Source organism: Populus alba, chromosome 11 (assembly GCF_005239225.2).
Source record: "Populus alba chromosome 11, ASM523922v2, whole genome shotgun sequence".
NCBI classification, from domain to species: Eukaryota; Viridiplantae; Streptophyta; class Magnoliopsida; order Malpighiales; family Salicaceae; genus Populus; species Populus alba.
In genome coordinates, this window is record NC_133294.1 from 7,501,463 (window position 1) to 7,518,542 (window position 17,080).

A 17,080-nucleotide genomic window follows, 5' to 3' on the forward strand; every position below is an offset into this window, starting at 1 on the left:
TTTTTAAAAAAAAAAATAATTTCTTTGCATTATTTTTTTATTTAAATATTAATCGATATTTTCTCTCTTATTTTTAAAATTCATGGGTTTAGCTTTATTTTTAAACGGTGATTGATCGTTTTACATTTTTTCTTAGTTTTTAAAATGCTTTAAAGATATTAGTATAATTTATCTTTATGTTTTATATAAATTAGTTGTATTTGTATCACGTATTTATTAAAATAAAAAAAAATTGTTATTAGCAATGGTAATTTCCTTTAAGATAAAACAAATAAAAATATATAAAATAAAAATATAAAGATGTTAGGAAGTAAATAATTTGATGCATATTGCCCTGTAAACACTTAAATGATAATATAATATACAACACATATTTTTTAAAAAAAAATTAAGATAACAATGTATTGAACTAACTTTTGCCAATCATGATTAACCTGTGAAATTCATAATTTGGGATATAAGATTATGATAAAATCATGAAAACCATATCAAAATAAATTAAAAAGTTCAATTATAATGAACCAAATATTGTAGGTTATACATGGAAAATATAAATATATTTTTTTTAAAAAACAAAGAAGTGACTTGAGTAAACCAATATTAGTAATCGGTATAGCTCTACGGGCCAACCAAATTTCGCTGAACACCATTATATTCGTCTCAATATCCTCTTCCTTTCTAGATTGCACGAGCGGTCCACAGACCTTTGATTTAGGGCCAAAAACCCTTTTTTGTCCCTTATTTTCTCTCTCCTTCTAGAAATTCATGATTGCCCTCTAAATTTACAGATAAGCCATTCAAGTGTTTTTTCCTTGGATTTGGCCCTCCTTTTTTATTTCTTATTTTTTTTATCTTAATTAATTTTCTAAAATTGGACTTTTTTTCAATTTCATTCTTGAAATTTTTATTATATCAGATTTGAACCTTATTTTTTTTATTGTTGTTTTTTATTTATTTAGTATGGCCTTTTCATTTGACTTTTTTCTTTCAATTTCACTCTCCATTTATTTTCTTTCAGATTTGGTGCTCGTTATTTTTATTGCTATTTTTTTGCTTTGGTAAAATTTTAAATTGAGAATTTTGTTTTGATTTTATTCTTTAAAATTAAATTAGTTTAAAAATTAAAATTTTTAATTGAACTAAGGTTTATGATTTTACAAGTTGTGAATTTGAAAGATTAATTCATGTTTAGAATATTTTTCCAGATCGATTATTGTGGATTGAATAGTAGATTTACCATTTTATCCTTGAAAATATTTCACATTTATCCTCCTTCAATTATCATAGATTAGAAATTTTTGAATTAATCAAGGTTACTACTATTCTTTAGAAATTATTTACACGACTAAATTGCTAGACACCCTTAGAATAATAATAAAAAATATACTTAACTTAGACCCGGGGCTTTTTTTTTTTTTTTGAAATTTTACTCTTCAAAGAACATTGTAACTACTCAATTGCCCTTAAAATCAAAATTTTTAAAGATTGAATTTTAGGGGCTTATTTGTAATCTCATATTGATTTTTTTGTTATAATCATTTGATGTTAGGGATAATTTGGTTTTTTAATTAATCTCAATAATAATTAAAACTTTTATTGACGTGCTAGAGTGCAACCACTAGAATAAATCGCACATGCGGTAGAGCAACTGTCTTATGCAATGGAGGCATCGATAATCTTTTTTAATTTTTTATTTATCAAAACACCACATTTCCCCACGACCAAATAATTATTATAAAAAAAATCATTATGAAAATATTAACAAGCCCAATATAGTTAAGCTTTGAGAACTTTGGTTTTAAAACCAACAGTGTAATCATTACACTGTACTTGAAAAGGTAAAATATTAAAAAAGCTCACAGATCATAGGTAAGTGTTTTTTTTATGTTAAGGGTAATTAAGTAATTTTGTTATGCAAAAAAACTTTTCAAAAAGAACACGATGCCCTTGTAACAATTCAAGACTTACAAAGGAACCATTTTACCCGAAGACTAGTTCTTTGTGTTTTTTTAAGGGCAAAAACTATGAATTCACTTATCCAATCTACAATCATTCATATCTTGTGTACGATGGTTTTTCCATGTGAAAATAAGTTTTTGTTAATAAGAGTTAATATATAACTTTGTTTTATTTATCCGTTCATATATTTTTTTAATTTATTTTATAATATTAAACAACACATTTTCATTTCTTAATATATATATATATATATATATATATATAGAGAGAGAGAGAGAGAGAGAGAGAGTACATGAAACACATCTATAATACAATTGTTTATTTTATTGATTTATGTTAGAAATTAACTTCAAGCCAGCACGAGAGGGTGGAGAACTAGCCCTATTTAAAATTCAAGTTTATGCTTTATGGTCCATGACCACCCCCATGGAGCCACATGCAATATATTAATAGCACTTCTCTTGTTAAGAATAATTTATTGCACCGAGATTAATTTTAATTTTTATATTATTGGAATGTGATCGATCAACTAGTTATTTTTTATCTTACCCTTTATTTTCTAGCGACTCTTTCTCTAATCTCTTAAAACTCAGGGACTAAAATTAAAGGGATAAGGATCTAAGCATGAAACTCTAAAACTAATTAAGATGAACAAAGAAGCATAAATGAATACTTTTGGGATGAAAAAGATGCTTTTTCTACAAAAAAAGAAATGAAGAAAGCATAGTTAGTTTTTTATTTTATTTTGATCCTTATTTTTTAAATTATTTTTTTATACCATAAATTGAAATCTTATTTAACTAAAGTGGTCTCCAATCCAACTTTGAAATATGCAAAAACACCTTAAATTTCTAAGAATGTGTAAAGAAAATAAAATCTTGACACAAAATTAGAAATAAGAAATAAGAAAGGAAAATGAACAGTTCCAGTCATAGAAAATTACAAGAGTAGGCATAATAATGCACAGGGAAAGGCCTTTTTAATTTTAATTTTTTATTTTTTTAGGGTGTTACTGTAATAATTAACCTGGTCTATTTAACATTTTATTTTTCTATCGCAGTCTATGGAGTCTAGCACCTTAATTAATTATATGCAATCAGTCTATTAAGCACGATGAGGCATCTTTCTGATGAAACGGTGCCACTTTAAAAAAAAGTCTATATGATTGAAATGGAGGTTCCACTTAAAGCGGCAACGTTGGGATTGATTTTAATTATTTTTTTTCCGTCTCAGAGAGCGTCTTTAACGCCATATAATTATTATAGAAATCTCATCCTTTTCAATGAAAATGTGACAGCTATAAAATATCTTTAATGCGCTAGACCAAAAAATATTTATAACCATATAATATAAAGTTAATTTACTCTTATTATAACACGTGGGAACTAGCCTCTTAAGTCATTAGAATTGTCAAAGCAAACTGTACTCACCATGATTGGCCGACAGATTTCTTAGTATTCTTGCCGTCTTGTAACAAATAGCAAATGCATGAATTTTTAAGAATAAAAAAAAACTAATGAAGTGTGTTTAATTTGAAAATATAAATAAATTTAAATTCTTTGTTTTGGATGATTTTGTAAAATGATAAAAGATAATATCTCAAACCTCCACCATAGATAGATACAATATAGAGAATAGCATCAAAATTAAGCTCGGCAAACCCTAGATTACATAGTATTATTTTCTTTTTAGGGAAAAATGAAGAAGATCAGAGAGAAAGAGGAGGGTGAAGTTTTACTTAGTAACAAGATTGTCAATTCAATTCTGTTCAAGTTAAAATAATTGATATTTCTTGTATTATTTTAAAATACATAATAAAATTGAACAAATTTCATATTCAAGTTAAGATGTTTTAAGTTTATTTCATCCATTCCATTCCGGTTTCCTACTATTAAATAAAGAAGCACCAACTTTAAACCTTATTCCATTATTTTTACAAGATCTTTGGTATGAACCGCCTCAAGAAATGAAATTGCTGTGAAGGCAAAGAGAAGGAGAGCACTAGAAATATAGTAATCTTCATTGCCTAATATAAGCACTAGTTATCATAACATTGTGCTATTTTGTTAATATATTTACAGGCAGCTCATTTGGACTATTTGTTATAATGAATTCAAAATTTTGGAATTTTAATTTGAATTATCAAATTATTATGAAAATTTATGCTTACCAACATTACTAATGTTTTAAATCAAATTTAATAAAAATTCTAACCACTACCAGATTTAATAATTTTACCGACAAAAATTTTTGTCGGTATTTATACTAGCAGTTTGTTGGTATGCATGTTATCGACAGACTCACAGACAAAAATAGTCTATCGGAAAACTTTCGTCGGTAATTTATGGATTGTTGGTGAGTCCGTTGATAATAAATATATCGATGGATTTAATTATAGGCAGACAAAGCACGCCAAAAAAAGTATCATCTTTATCTTGTCGGTATATCCATTGGTAAAAATAACATATCACCGATAAAATACCACCTATAATTTTATTGGTGCGTTAATAGTAGTAGTGAAATTTATAGTAATTCTTTTTTATTTTTTTGGAATATACCAATGGAGTTGTCTCATAGGTAACCTTATTAGTAATATTTTAAAATTATTTAAAAAAAAACATATTGAACAGAAGTAGAAAATAATTAAAATAAATTTATTTTATTATTTTAAAATAAGTTCGTATAAAAATAAAATAATTATTACAAATTTAAATAGTTGGATGTTCAAATATAATAAATCTAAAATAAAGGCGGGACTAGAGGAGGCAGAGGTTGGTCGTCACTGGAATCATTGGACCAATTAGAGGATACATATGAACCACTCATCCATGATCTCATCTTCATTATCAATCGACGAAGTTATTTATAATTAGCAGTGAGTTGTTCATATTTATCATTAAAATGGGTTGTTTGAGCATCTGTTGGTCTAATATCACCGCGAACTTTAGAGTTTGAAAGTTTGGAATTGATTGTGAGCATCTAACAGTCAAAGCACTGCTAATCGTTTACAAGTTCTCAGTTATAGTATTAGATAATTCATATACCCTATTTCTATCAGGTCCATCGGACAATCTTGCTTCCAACCACAAATTTAAATTAATATTCATAAATCATCCCAGTAATATGTAAACTAGAAAAAAAAATTCATCAAATTTTAAAAAATAATAACTTAAGAAAACAACAATAAGTATGTGAAAAATGAACAAAAACATGAGGGAAAAAAAACTTTGCAAGCTGCTAAAAAATCAAATAAAAAGGTGACGCTTCATGTATCCAAGTATCAGCATGTTTTATGGCACGTGGACTAGGTGGCACGCATCGATGTCTAAAAAAAAAATGGACTGACGCGTTTGTGGGTGAACTAATCTTGTCTACTTATTGATGAAGGCCATTATATTCATCGTTAACCAATGACAGAGATTTATATATGTTTTTCCTCGTGTTAGTTTGCTTATTTTCTCTCCTTATTCACTGCGGTTGTGCTAGTGGTGGTTATTGGGCACATAGCTATTATTAGCTTGAGCAATGGCGGCTAATAAATGCTTATGGGAGGGTTGTTTCTTAGATTGTTATCTGGAGTTTCTGGTATGGAGATGACATGATTTGAGTGGTGTTTCAGGGTTTTTTGTTACTCGCGTTTGGGTTGGAGCATGAGTGGTTTTGCTGGTGGTGTTTGCTAAGTTGTGTGGCCAAATTTTGGCTTCTCATGGGGAGGTTTCATGGATGGCATTTTGGGTGGTGATGGCGCGTTCGGTGGTAGCATTAAGGGTTCAGGTGACTGTTGTGGCTAATATCGGTGGTGGTTAAGGGGCCAAAGCTAATAGTTCAGGTGCGTTTCAGGAGGGCTAGTGGTGGTGGTTTTGGTAGGGAGATGGAAGGTTGTTTTATTGATGTGCTGTGAGGTGGATTAGGAGTGGTTTTGGAGATGGATAGCTTATATATTATCCTATTTGACTACTAATTAGTCATTGATGAAACCGTTGAATCATTAGTATTAAAATAAAAATATATTTTGCTAGACATGATCAAACATAAATAAAATAATTTATTAAAATAGCAAGTGGATAATTTTAAGAGTCAGAGGCATCGATTTGATTTGATTTTTTATTTTTTTTACCAGTGAGATCAATATGGGCACCACTAGTCTCACCAATCGGGTTTCAATGTGTTTGATGGGGATTTTAATAAGGTCTTACAAGATTAGACGTTTAAATCAACCTCGACTAGTTAACACTAAGATTATTCATAGGTGTTATGTTATGGGTAAAGTTAAAATTTTCTTCAATGAAAAAAAATATTTAAATATTATTAATATTTAAATTTTTTCTAGTAAAAAGAAATTTAAATTATATAGGATTGATCCGAGTGACTCGAATGAAAAAAAATTCAAGATAAATTTTTTTTTTTAATATTAAAATAATAATATATCAAATTGATTTAGATCAATCCGAATGTTAATGTCAAATTTATAATTTAATATTGAATGATAACATTGAAAAAAATTTCAATTAAAAAAATATATAAAAAACAACTTGAGTCAATTCAGGTTAATCTGTTAAATACTATATATAGAGTACTTATGAGATCAAAATAACTCAATAGAAACTAAACGAAACAAATCATAAAACCTAATTTTTAATTAACTCAATATTAAAAAATAAAATTAAAAAAAATAAATGAATAAAAAAAAACTAAATTAATTGAATTAATCCGTCAAACTCGTAATTTGTGTTGTAAAAGTGAGATAGCCAATAAAAAAACAAATTTAATACTAAATGTTTTTATTGAATTGTATAATAATAATAATAATAATAATAATAATAATAATTAAATCACTAAATTGTGTATTGGGTCCTCCAGTCCAATCCCAATTAATCCCACACTACTTCAGCGTGAAAATTGTGCCTTGTTTATATATATATATATATATATAGCTTTGATCCCATATTGCACGAATCGGGAACCGTCTGCATATGCATTCCATTGGATATTCATTCAACACCTCAATGCTGCAAGCAATTTTCTGTTAAATACACAAATGTCGAGAGAGCATGTGCTGGCCGTTAGCTGGGGAGGAGGGAGTTTGGAGAGATGGAATTTTAATAGTGATGAGGAAGTTTCCGTTCGTCGCGAGGAGAGAAAGCACAAATGAATAAGCAAATAAAATCAGAAGCAAGAAAGTCGCCGTGGTTAATGGAAGTCAGGGCCGGGAACAGTGCATTTACACGATTCAAAGTCACTCCTCGTAATAGAATATTAAGAAAAAAAACAGCACAGTAAAGAAATAACGTCGCTGTCAAACTGCTCGTCGCATCAATTTACTCTTAGCTAGCACGTTGAATTTTGGTGTTCTTGATGTAACAGTCAGCCAATGGGCTCTCTCCATGCCTCTGCTGTGCGAGAGAGACGGGTAGACCTAACAACAAATGACCTAGTCAACAATGGCAAGGATTCCGGATAATGTATATATAAAGTATCCAGAGCCAGGCCAAACTAGTTTTGAAGCCTGCGTTGATAGAACCCAGCAAGATTTATTTCTTTGAGGAAAAAAAAGAAAAGGGAAACTCTTCAAACAAGATGTTTTCTACATATAATAATAAAGATGGCATATATTCCGTCTGGTCTCATTTTTTCTCTCTTTTATTTTATATATATATATATATATATATATATATATATATATATATATATATTATCAAAGAGATGTCCTTCTCGAGGAACAGATCAAACGCAATTATTTCTTTCATCACAAGTTTTTTGAGCTACGGATGAGAAATCGGAGAGTTCTTAGAAATTAACGATAAATTTATTTTTTAAAAATAATATAAATTCTCTGACAAGTCGTGCCGCTCACAACACAGTTGCACCAATCCTAGGTGTGCTGCAATTGTTTTTTTAAGAAAAAGATTGTATTAAAGGGAGAGGTTATTGACGCAACCTTTCAAGAAATATATATTTTTAAAATTTTTTTATTTATTGGTTGACGGTTCATATGTTTTTATTCTAAATTTACAATGATTCACCACACCTAATAGAGATTTAATTTAGGAAGAGAGATTCTACCTGGAACTTGATAGGAGGTTTTTTTATTAATATAAAACCTTGAATAGCTTTTCGACCATGAGTAAATTATTTTTTATTGTGAGTAGAAAGTCAAATAAGCCTTTTCAATATATATAAAAAAATATTTCTTTATCAAGTTCTTAGTTAGAATCTCTTTCCAAATCAAATTCGTATTCCATGTGAGGTGGTACGAAGCAGGGTAAATTATTGAATATTAGCATACAATATAAAAATTATTTTTTTTGAAAGATTGCACCTCTCTGAATGACACAAACGTTTTCACAAAATCTTAATAAAAAAAATTAAAAAAATATATGTTACATCATTGGAAGTGACACTACCTCTTACATATGCTATATTTTCATTTTGTTTTACCAGTGATATTGGTTTGTTGTTACGTATTAAAAATGCTTTAAAAAAATAATAAATTTTAATATATTTTTTAGTGTAAAATACTTTTTTAAAAAATAAATTTTAATATGCTTTTTAGTGTAAAATATTTTAAAAAGCAACAATAACTATATTCTCAAACAATACCTTAAATAAATTTGCTAACAGTGCTAATTTTTTTTAAAAATATATCTATAAAATCGATGGAAGGGCCATGGCATTCTTGCTTAAATTAAAAAGAATATTGTAAGTAAGGGCTTTTAAATTCTAACCAGGACAGAAAATAAACTGAGTCATTTATAAGAAGGACCTAGTTATTCATGGATATTTCTATCTTCTAGAAGAAACTTGTTAGTCATTAATTAATCAATAAATTAACAAGGGTATCAGGATAATTTGACCTTAACACAGTTAATGAAATTGAATGAAGGTTAGATGGAGTAATTAAAGATTAAGGAATTGGTTTTGATTAAAGAAGGAGTAGGGTGGGGAGGTAACACTAGTGACTAGTTACAATGATTGAATGAAGGTAATATCTAATTGCTCGTTCATATTTGATGAGATCATGGACATAAAAATATGAAATCTTAGTTAATTATTTTGTCATATTAATAAATAAATAAATAAGTTAATGAATTGTAATTGAATTTTAAACAAAATTACCGAATCAGTCGAGTTTCACCGGGTTTTTTTTTTTTTTTTTAATTGTTTTTTTTTTATAGCTGACAAACACTAGTTTTTTTCTTCTTTTTTTTTTTTTTTTTTTTTCTGTTTCATCTATATATTATTCTAGCTATTGATTTTATGGTCTTTTTAGTATAGTTTCAATGATTATTCAAAAAAAGAAACTACATCTAACATAAGACATAAGGATATACTATATATATAACTTAAAATAAGGAATGGATAACCTCGTTATATCTCTCTTTTCCTTCAATGAAGCAAAAAAAAAAAAAAAAATCAAGGACGCTCCAAAATAAAAAAAAACTTTCCCTTGATTGTAGAGAGAGCACATTTATTTTCTATGGCTGTGTACAATGTGAACTTGAACTTGGGAGTAGTAAATGATCAATTCTTTAGAGGGTGTTTGAGAGTGTGGTAGCGGTTGCTTTTTAAATAGCTTTTCGTGCCGAAAAGCATGCCACTAATGTTTTTTATTTTTTTAAAAATTAATTTTTGATATCAGCACATTAAAACGATCCAAAAAGTACAAACCGCATTCAATTTTAACAAAATAAAAAAAATTTTAAATTTTTTTAAAAAAATAGATTTGACCGCAATGCCAAAACGAGCAGTTCATCGGTCTTAATTCAATAACTGTTCTGGAGCCCAGGATTTTCAAAAAACAATTTCTGTCTCAATCAAAGTACTTAATCATATATTAATTTTTTGTCTGAAGCCTCAAAAAAAAAAAAAAAACTATGTACTCCTATAAAATATGTTTAGGTGGTTGTTGGGAAAAAAATAAAAAAGGCTAAACAAAAAACAAGAGGAGAAAAGGTATAATATAGTAGGGCAAAAAATGAAGCGTGTTGATTGGTGGAGCTCCAATCAAGACATGGGTTTGGAATAATCAAAGTTCTAGGAAGGAAGGGTCGTCATCAAATTGCAATAGAAAAATAAGTTTTGGATTATATTCACATGAGCTTGCACAGCCTCAATAATGTAAATATCAGAAGCGCATCTGTCAACATGGCGGCCAATTTTTGAAAGGGCTATCACCTCTCTTTCTCCACCCTCTCCCCCATTTCTTTTTTCTCTTCACATCACCATCTAAACCCCTTCTTAGTTATCCTCTCTCTCTCTCTCTCTCTCCTTGTCCTCCTCTGCGGTCATCATCTTTGCCGGCATCTGAATGTCCTTGGTGATTAAGGGCATCCAGTAAGTACATAAATCAGCTCTCTTGCGGCGGCAAATTAAGAGCATCAATGGACAGAAGGTTCAACATCAACCCTCTGATCACTGAGCAAGAAGAAAATGACAATAGTGCTCAGGAAAGCGGTCCAGAATCACCTCCTTCTAACGATATGAAGATGCCCTCTACTTCCTCTACCAAACGAAGGTACTTAATTAATCTTTACATATCCCATTTATTAGAATTATTCAGAAGAATTTCGCAGAGTTTGAGATCATGGTGTATGTGTGCTTGGTTGGAGAGAGAGAAAGAGAGGAAGAAATGGCATGTCCATGGTTGTTTTATAAGCATGCACGTGCCGAAAACGAAATATTTGACCTAATGGTGTTTGTCTCAGTAAGAAGGCCATGCAAAAAAGAGTTGTGACAGCGCCAATCAAGGACTTAGAAGGCTCAAGGCTGAAGGGCGAAAATGCTTCACCGCCGTCTGATTCTTGGGCTTGGAGAAAGTATGGCCAAAAGCCAATCAAAGGCTCACCTTACCCCAGGTAACCCTTCCCTCTTCTTCCAACTCCGATCACACACATCTTTCCTTTTTCTTTCACTGAAGTGTATCTTGTTTAAATTAATTTGGACTGATTCTTTCTGTTCCAGAAGAAATAATGAATGAAAACTCCTCGTAAAAAACTTATGGCGACGGAGATTATGCTTCCAGGGCATTTCTTTACTGTAAATATATGTGATTAGTTGCAGAATTATGCAAATATATTTGATCAATATCTTTCAAATATAAAAATTGAACTCTCTACAAATCCGTTCTCTGGCGGCAGTTTCTTCGTTGCCATAGATAATAAGTGGCGAGTTTTTCCATCGCCACAGATCATGCAAGCATGGTCATGTAAATCAAGACATTGTCCAGACTGCTTTCTGATTTTGAGTTTTTTTTTTTTTAATGCGTTTTAATTATATATCAAATGCATATATATAAAAGATGATTATAACAACATGTAATCTTCTCTTCTTTCTTTGTTTATTTTTTTTCAAGAACATGATAGATAAAAAATGTTGATCAAGAATTTCAAGATATTGATAAGGTACTTCTTGTTTTATGTTTTGTTGTCTACAGAGGCTACTATAGGTGTAGTAGTTCGAAGGGCTGTCCAGCTAGAAAACAAGTAGAGAGGAGTAAAGTGGACCCAAGAATGCTGGTTATCACCTACTCCTGTGAACACAACCACCCTTCGCCACCTCCTTCTAGATCCAACAACCATCATAAGAACCACCATAACTCCTCCTCTCCAAAACACAACACTACTACCAAACCCGAAGGCTCCACAACCCAACCTGATAACACAGAGCCCGAGTACGAAGAAAAGTTCACGGATCTTGGAAACGACGGGTCACTCATATCTACTACTACAACTTCAGATGAATTTTCATGGTTTGGTGAAATCGAGACAACCTCTTCAACTATACTTGAGACACCTTTTTTTGCAGAGGGAGAGGCAGATGCTGACATGGCATCAATGTTTTTTCCGATGGGAGATGAGGATGAGTCGTTGTTTGCCGATCTTGGAGAGTTGCCGGAGTGCTCGTCGGTGTTCAGGCATCAGCGTAGTGGTGTAGGACCACAGGTTCAGATCTGCTGACGGCACGTCGTTTATTAACGTGTTATAAAATTGAAAGGTGTGTGTTTGAGAGCACCACGAGATAACAAAGAAACAATCTTTTTTTTCTTTTTCTTTTTAATATTCTTCCTTGCCTTGGATTTCAGTGTAGTAAGTGAATAAAACTCCAATTCTGAAATCCGTCACGATCCACTTGTAATTAACTAAGCATAATATGCCTTCTCAGAATGGATTTTCATTAATTTACCCAAAAAAACAAATGCTAGCTGTCCCAATTAACAGTTTCGTTGATAATTAGGTAACCATTCATTCATTCTTTATCATTTGGATTTTTTTTTTTGTTTTTCCTACTGTCTTTCTCTTGCATTATCATAAATTATTAGACAATGTTTTTACTAAAATTAAGTTTGTCACATTACAATAATTCTTTATTTCTTTTTCAAATCTTGTCATCAAACCCCCTTTTTTTTATTACAGTATTTTATGAAAAAAATTCATGATCAATTTCTTAAAAATTTCTAAGGAAAGAAAAATTAAAAAAAAAAAAAAAAAGAGAGAGAACCAAAGTGTAAAATAAGAAGAAATTATATGGTTAATATCAAACTCATGAAAAAAACAATACTTTTTATTCACATATTTTTCTTTTTCTAAATTTTTATAATATTTAAGTTTTATTTAATGTATTTTTATTCACATTTTCCATGCATTTAGGCATTTTTAATTTTCAGATCAAGATCATGTTTTTTATTTTTTTTCTTTTATATTTTTATAATATTTAAGTTTTATTTAATGTTATATTTTCCTTAATATTTTGTTTATGCTTTTCATTTCCTTTACTATACTTATGTTCTTATGTTGTTTATTTATGTTTGTCTTTTTTATTATGTTTAGCTAAGTTTATTATGTCAAGATGAAAAAGTTTCAGTAATGGTGTTAGAATAGGTATAATATAAACTCAAAATGAACTTCAATGTTTATATCCAAGAAAGTTTGTTATTAGCATATCTTATCTTTTTATCTTACTAATTCTTAATACCTTGCTTATTAAATAGTTAATCTAGATTTGTGTTGTATAAAACTTGATACAACAAATGATTGATACTTTCATAGCTAACCATATGATATAACCTACATCTGTGCTATGAAAAGAACTTGATTTGTTGTTAACATAAGTTATCATCATGAATTCCTGACAATATTTAAAAGTTTGGTGTTACTTAAATAAGATAATTAATATGATCATGTTAACAATTTATAATGATCTATTAATGACAAATCATCCGATTGGAACCTCTTTTATGTGGTTTCCAATTAAGTAATAAAAAGAGTTTATATTACATTTATTTTTGATACCATTAGTGGATGCTCTAACCTTGATATTTTTTTTTCATTGTTTAATCCTCACATTAATCTTACATCTCAAAGTCCTCTTTAACTTATTGTTGTTGTTGTTGTTGTTGTTGTTTGTAATTTATATAGTTAACCTCTTTGTGGTTCGACTTCGGTCTTGCCGGGTTATTTATTATTTTGACACTCCTACATTTAGGATAAAACATCAATCTTTTGATCATGTTAATCATAGTCGGTAGAATTGTTTTTTTGCTGGTTTGATTTTGTATTTTTAGATCATTTTTTGAGTTTGTTAAGTTTATAAATTGATTTTTTTTATTTAGTAAAGGAGTTTAGTAGGTGAAAATAGGTTGAAAATAGATTTATAAGGCAAACAAGCCCCTTGATTTTCTAGCCATCACTATGATAACTAAAATCTAATCAAGTAGACAAAGTGTTATCTATCACAATAGAAAACACGTTGTTTGCTTTATTCTTTAATATAAAAAGAAAAAAATTAAAAAGGTTCCGGAATGCGTTTAAGCCCATTCATCTAAGTTTGTTTAAAGGCCTAGACCCATTGGGCCACCCAGGCTCATGCGCAAGGTTTGTTTTTTTTTTTTTTAGTTTTTTTATTGTATTTTTATTTTCTAATTCCATTATTTAACATTTGATTGATTTTGATTCAGTCTTATAATTTATTCCAGTTTGTTTTCTATGGGATTATTATGGTTTGAAATAAACATCCTAATTATTGGTTGGTGCTCAATCTTACAAGCATTTATTTTTTTTATCTTATAATTAAATAAAAAAAAGTTCTATAAAAAAATGTTAAAACCATTAGAATCTATGACCTAGTTCATGGATTTGGTTGGTTAAGCTGCAAAACCTGTCAATCCAATATGTTGTCGTCACAATATTTTAAGAAAAAAAAAGATGTCATCTTGATTTTTTTTTAATGGTCAAACTATGTTTTTACATGTCTTTCAGGTTATCTTTGGATTTGTCAAGTCGACTATGTTACGTCGGGACAACTCCTACATAGTTGAATTTAAAGCTCATGCTAGGTAAGGAGTATGGTTGAGACGTTACAAGGTTAAACCTATTGGGTTATATATGGCTTAGATACTTTTTGATGTTCATAATAATTTTAGTCTAACTTATAGCATGGTGTGGATTGGTCATCTAGTTTCTCCTATTCCATTAAAGACAAGTTGTGCGTGATTTAAATAGAAGATTCTAAAAACTTATATCTTTTGTGACCTATAACAATGTGCAGCAGCAAGTCAAAGAATATAATTTACTTGATTAAGTTCAATTTCTTTTTCTAGTTGCATTTCTCTATGCCCAAATTAAAGATCGATTTATTCAAATTTGTCAAGGAAAGCAAGAATTCAACAAAAGAAGACCAAAATATAAAATAAGAAGAAATTTCATAGCTAATCTCAAAAGAGGACCAAAGTAGTCCACCTATTTTTTCTTTTCTTACTCTTCAATCCCTTTAGTTTATGCAATTTTAATTTTTATCTAACAATTCATTTTAATATAGTCTTTGAGTTTGAGAAAGAAGAGAGAAAGTCACTTGGAAACAACAAGGAGGGAGAAAGTTAAAGAATGAACATTTTCAGCGAGGAAACTCACCATTTTTTCTGTCAACAAGCTATATTCAATTATGGGAGTTTAATGGTGGTGTTTTTTTTTTTTTTCAATAAACATGCTTGAAAAAAATAGATAGAGTCCCTTTTAGATTTTTTAAATTCATTTGATTTGTTTTTTTTAGATTTTTTGGGGTAAGTAAGTGATTTATGGAGGTCTATATGGTGTTTATTAAGTTTTTCAGGTTAAAATACATTGAACGAAGAGCTTTACCCCCCTTCCCTCCACCACAATTGTTGCTAGATTTTGGACAGAAAGTCTGAGTGTCACGTCACTTGCCACTACATATAACTCGTCATTTGTTTAATAAAAAGAATTAAGAACAAACGACATCTACTCTTGAGGCAAAATTTAAAAAAAATAGGCATTGCCTTAGGCTTTTAGGTTGAGGCAAGGGATCAAGCTCGCAGCCCGGATGTACATGGTGTTTTTTTTATTATTATTTTAAATAATTATTGATTATATATATATATATATATATATATATATATATATATATATATATATATATGCGCGCGTGTATTTTATATTATTTTTTTAAAAAATAAATAATATTTTTGTTGTTCATGTCAAATGTAGAGTTGCAGCCACATTTATCCAAGTAAAATACTAAATAATAATAATAATAATAATAAAAGAAAAAAAAGAAAAAAAGAGAGAGAGAGAACATATAGCACGACTGAGAGAGGCTTATTCGTAGATTGGTCATGTTCCAGGAGTGCCAGTTCGTACTCACAAGTTGCAGGAGGAGAGAGATTGTTTGGGATGCCGTTCAAATGATTGCCAGCCATTACCAAAATGTCAAATAACTACCAAAAAGATTTGACTTTTTCGTAACGGATATAGCTCAGCTGGATGCTCCTCCACCAGCAGCCACCTTCTGTGCTTTGTACTCACCGTCCCTACAACTTTATTCTATTTGAGTCGTCACATTTTATATTATTTTTAAAAAAATATTATTTTAATATATTTTTAATTAAAAATTATTTTTCAAAGTTAATTTGCACGGCATTACTCAAACATACATATTGCAATCTTTCAATTACATTGTAGATAAAAAAACATGCTATTAAACTCTTTTTTTTTTTAATTTTAATTCGTCATCTTAATGAAATTAGAGAAAAGGCTATTTAGCTAAAAAGAAATTGTTTCATGAAATTTAGTTTACCAAAAAAAATTCCAAATATACCACATAATTTAGCTTATTTATACTTTAGAGGCCGTTAGGATAACTAAAATTGAAAGTTATATATAAATAAAATTAAAAGAATTATAAAAAATAATAAAATTAACATAATTATACAAAATAAAATAAAATTAAAGGTGACAAAATTAAAATTTATATGTAAATAAAATTAAAAGAATTATAAATAAATAAAAATATAATTTTGGAATGACATTTGTAAATGATTAATTAAAATAACAAAAAAAAAATACCGAAAGGTGACTAAATAATATAACACAACTCAAAAATTATTTGGGAAACAAAGGAGTTTAGAGATAAATAAATTGATAGAGGCAATTTTAATATTTAAATTTAAAAAATAATTCAAACTTTATTCTTATACAAACTCCTTTGATATAAGATATGATTAAAACTGTTTGATATAAGATATGATTAAAACTGTTTTGAAATTAATGAAAAAAATTACAGCAATTTAGTTAAAATAAAATCATGTTCATTTACCTTTTTAATAAAAAAATATTTATTAAAATTAAATAAAATACTTTTTTATATTTAAAACTTGTAAAGTTTTTCAAAAAAAAAAAAACAAAAGGGTAAAATAAAATAAAAAATTCATTTTGTGGGAACACTTATATTTTTTTTATTTATATTTTAGTTTATTAATTAAATTTTAAAAAAAACTTAACAACATATTATTTTTTTTTTGGAAAAAAAAGAAAAAGAAAAAGAACCTACGTGACTTAGACATCGCTATAAATGGCAATTATGATGAAAGTGATGGGAGCAAGAGTTGTTGTATTTATAATAATGATGGTAGTTGATCAATTTTTGCGCTGGCAAAAAAATAATAATAATTAATTAATTAAAAAAGAAGAAGAAACAAAAAAATAACACCCAGGCGAGTTTGGACAGCCCAAGCACGTGCTCCTTGGGCCATATGTCAAGTAGAGGCATGTTCTGCGTGGGCTGGTTGTCCAAACCATTTTTTTTTTTTTTAAAGAAATTCCTAGAATAC

At 28.9% G+C, this 17,080-nt stretch overlaps 1 protein-coding gene and 1 pseudogene across 1 annotated transcript; one reads left to right on the plus strand and one right to left on the minus strand.

The window, feature by feature from the left end:
• The window catches only part of LOC118045358 (U-box domain-containing protein 17-like), a 2,936-nt pseudogene extending 2,509 nt beyond the window's left edge, over nucleotides 1–427 (minus strand).
• Nucleotides 428–10,078: 9,651 nt separating this feature from the next.
• LOC118060745 (probable WRKY transcription factor 65) lies at nucleotides 10,079–12,072 on the plus strand. The gene is made up of 3 exons (XM_035074008.2): nucleotides 10,079–10,474; nucleotides 10,665–10,814; nucleotides 11,393–12,072. The coding sequence occupies exons 1-3, from the start codon at nucleotides 10,341–10,343 to the stop codon at nucleotides 11,913–11,915; spliced, it is 807 nt and encodes a 268-aa protein (XP_034929899.1). The 5' UTR covers nucleotides 10,079–10,340; the 3' UTR covers nucleotides 11,916–12,072.
• The last annotated feature ends 5,008 nt before the right edge of the window (nucleotides 12,073–17,080 follow it).